We start from the raw sequence: 3788 nt of genomic DNA, 5'->3' as shown, positions 1-3788 counted from the left end.
GGACAACAGTCAGGTGTTACAGTATTCCTTCCACCATGTGAGAGGAAACATATTCTCTGCTGCCAGCCAAATGTCTGTGCTCCAAAGTTTTTCTTTTGCACGATACTCGGCAATGTCTGTCGTCACGGCTATTTTGTTGATGTTGGAGACATTCTTAGCTATTTCCATACTTGTATCAAGAGCAATAGATAATTCATCTTTTGATAAATGTTGTCCTCTGGGTTGAGGATCCCAAAGGTTTGCTGCTAGATGAACTGGATGAGAGCAAAACTCAGATCAGGTCAGCTCTGTTGGCTGCATGCGAGAATCCAGCTTGCAAGCTGTAGGTTGCTGGGTGTAACCTATTAATTTTTTTAAATAACTGTAACAATTTAAGAATTGTGATTCTATGCTGCAGCAGATTGTCAATAAATTAAATGTCACATGCCTTCGTTTCAAGATGTCAGTGAGTCTGTTGCATGGTTTGAGTTATTAAAATACTAAACTTGAGGTCAAGACATGAAAAATAATTCTCTATTTTTTGCTCAAAGGACTACCCATATATTTGAAGCATATATGCAAATTATAAAACTAGTATTGATGGAATACAGACATTATACACACAGTCAGTAAATTTCATAAAGCAAGGCTCCTACTAGAACCTTTATTTGGGCCCACGTCTTATCCTGTATGCATATATATCATGTCCTAGATTTTTAAAATATCAGTAATAAAGGAAGGTTTCTGTTAACCATAAATAGAAAATACTTCGTATGTGCATCATGACAGAATTCACACTGCACTGGGAACCAGAACCTATAGAAATGCATAGCCTGTGTGCCTGATTTCAAAACTGCACTTAATATTAATCTTCACTGACTTTGTGGAATTATACTAGAGGCAAATTTGTAGTCATAAGCATAGATGCACTTGGTTTTTACCAATCCATGAATGCTACCAAGACTAATTTTATCTTCCTTCCAATATTCTTCACATACCAGGAGGTACTCTTTTCTTCTTGCGTTTCCTTTGAGGTGGGGCATCCTGAATCTCAGGAGTAAGAGGCTCACTGCTCTCGGATGTCCGACGGACTGCTGCCTGAACTATGCCGTCTGTAAAGCAGAAGAACACAACAACTTTAATTCATTAGCTGTGTGAGCCCAACTTGGAGGGGAGTTAACATAAAGGTAAACTTTGTATTTCTTCTCTCTTATTTCAACTGCTTTGTACAGAATTCAGTACTTCTGATGGACCATTTTTAAATTCTGTTATAGAAAAACCTGCCTCCAACATGTATCTGATGCTGGTCCCAAATTGGGGTCAAGGAGGAGGTTTGAGAATGGTTCAGTCACTTATTCTCATACTAGGACTACTGGCTATGGCAGTGTCTCTCAACTTCACTAGACTCAAGACACCCCTCAGAAAATATCAGGTCTTAGCTTTTGTTTTTTGACTGCAAAAAAAGGCAATTCTTCTGTTGCACACAGCTTAGTAAGACTGCAGCAGGTCAGAAGGTTTTTGACACCATAGATTCCTATTTGAAATCTCTGGCTTCATCTTGCGAGTCATGTGTAGGTGTTTGCACACCTAACCTAACTGACATTGTGTGGTGCCCAATAACACCCTGGTTGAGAATCACTGGGCTATGGAAAGACAACCTTCTGGCAAGAAAAGTCACATACTATAAATGCTCAAATGTCTACACATTAAATGACAAGGTTCTTTGGATAAATCTGATATCATTTATTAGACCAACTCAAATAACTGGAAAAATTCGTCTTACCAAGCTTTCGGGCTGAGGAAGCATCTGCAGTTGGTGTGTGCTCTTCCACTGCAGATGCCTGATGAAGGGTATTTATACCTGAAAGCTTGCTAAGAAGAATTTTTCCAACTATTTGAATTGGCCTAATAAGATATATCAGATTTACACAAAGAACCTTGTCTGCCTATGTCCTTAAACTAATGCAGCTACCACCTATACCCCCCCGTACACATTAAATGACATTTTTAGATGTGCTCAACTTATAACAGCGATGAAAACATAAATATTAAGATATCAGAAGCAAGCAAAAATAGGCAAGCAAGAATAAAGATGGCAACTGAAAACACCACCATTTTATACTTAGGTAGGAATATAACATACGTGTTACAGGTATAGTATTATTCCAGGCAGGGACAGAACTGAAAACCATAATATGATGGAATACAGTTAATGGAAAAAGTATAGGCACACATTTTATGACCTCACATTTGAAGACTACTAACAGAAAATGCAAAAGATAAAGGTGACAAAATGTATAACTGAAATGAATGTAGTGTGTAACTGTGTTAATAAGCGTATAGCTGAAATGTATAGCTGTACGATGTATAGCTGTGCTGAACAACATACGAAGACCTGATGGCATTAATATAATGGAGAATTTACATTTTTAAGTAGGAACAAAAAAATAAACCAGAAAAGTACTATGGGTAAATACAGTACTGGAGAATGGAACAACAATGGAAAGTGTCCAGTGTCAATTTTCTAATAAAAAGGTTAAATGGGGATAGTCCAATTTTCTAATAAAAAGGTTAAATGGGGATAGTCCAATTTTCTAATAAAAAGGTTAAATGGGGATTGCCTAATGGAACTGAAGCACACCAAATTGCTCATAGTGCAACAAGAGAAAGCTGCACTCAGTCACTGATGATCAATCAGAAGAGTGGATGTAGGCAGTGACCATTACCTAAGAAGAGCAAACATTAAAACAAAATTAAAAGAAAAGTCCCAAAGGAGAACCCCCCCACACACATTATGTAACGATTAAATAATAAAACCCTTGTTGACCAGTTTACTATAGAAACCACGAAGAGATTCAGCAAATCAGAAAATTAGAAAGAAATGGTAGCCAACAAACATCTTAAGAAAATAGTGACCTGTCAAACAAGTGGGAAAATTCTAGGACACAAACACAGAAAATTAAGAATATTTCAATGACAAAGCATACATACAACCTAGTAGAGTCAGGAAGAGTCACCCAGGTAAAAAAAAACAAAATAGGAGGGGAACAAGAGAAACTGGGGAAAGGTTTCATAGTAAATTAAAACTAAAAGACAATCGGAAAGCACACAAAACAACAACAAAGGCTCCTTATACCTGAAAAAGGGTATTTGTGCCCAAAAGATTGCAAAGAACAATTTTTTCAACTATTTAGTTGGTCTAATAAAAGTTATAACGTCTACCAAAAGAACCTTGTCTAACTAAAAGACAAGGAAGTTAACAAGAATGCAAGATAAAAATAAAAGGAAATGAACAGAAAATAAAAGGCCAAGGAAGTTGTTTTTGACCTGGAGGGATGTGGGCAGTGGCGTCCCCCAGGGCTTGGTCCTGGGGCCTGTACTGTTCAACATCTTTATAGCGAGCTGGATGTGGGTGTGGAATGCACGCTGTTCAAATTCGCTGATGATACCAAGATGTGGGACAAGGTGGGCACGCTGGAGGGGAGGGACAAAATCCAGCTACATCTAGACAGGTTACAGAGGTGGGTGGATGAGAATAGGATGGAATTCAATGCAGACAAGTGCAAGGTGCTGCATCTAGGGAGAAGGAACCAGCAACACACGTATAGGCTAGGGAATACCTCTCTTGTGAAAACAGTGGCAGAAAGGGATCTTGGAGTCATTGTTGACTCCAGGATGAACACGAGCCGCCAATGCGAGGAAGCGGTCAGTAAGGCTAACCGCACCTTGTAGTGAATCTACAAATGCACCACAAGCAGGTCCAGGGAGGTGATCCTTCTCCTCTATGCAGCACTGGTCAGGCCACAGTT

The 3788-nt window shown here is 38.8% G+C and overlaps 1 protein-coding gene across 1 annotated transcript in view; it reads right to left on the bottom strand.

The window, feature by feature from the left end:
* Positions 1–3788, bottom strand: part of TMEM237 (transmembrane protein 237) — a 76787-nt gene that overhangs the window by 31889 nt on the left and 41110 nt on the right. Inside the window, exon 5 of the mRNA XM_019523515.1 lies at positions 978–1091. Coding sequence (XP_019379060.1) covers positions 978–1091 — 114 coding nt within the window. The remainder of the gene's footprint in view (positions 1–977; positions 1092–3788) is intronic.

The sequence above is a fragment of the Gavialis gangeticus genome, unplaced genomic scaffold (genome assembly GCF_001723915.1).
Source record: "Gavialis gangeticus isolate Ggan-Ray unplaced genomic scaffold, GavGan_comp1, whole genome shotgun sequence".
Classification (NCBI taxonomy): domain Eukaryota; kingdom Metazoa; phylum Chordata; order Crocodylia; family Gavialidae; genus Gavialis; species Gavialis gangeticus.
This window is presented reverse-complemented; position numbering and strand designations above follow the sequence as displayed.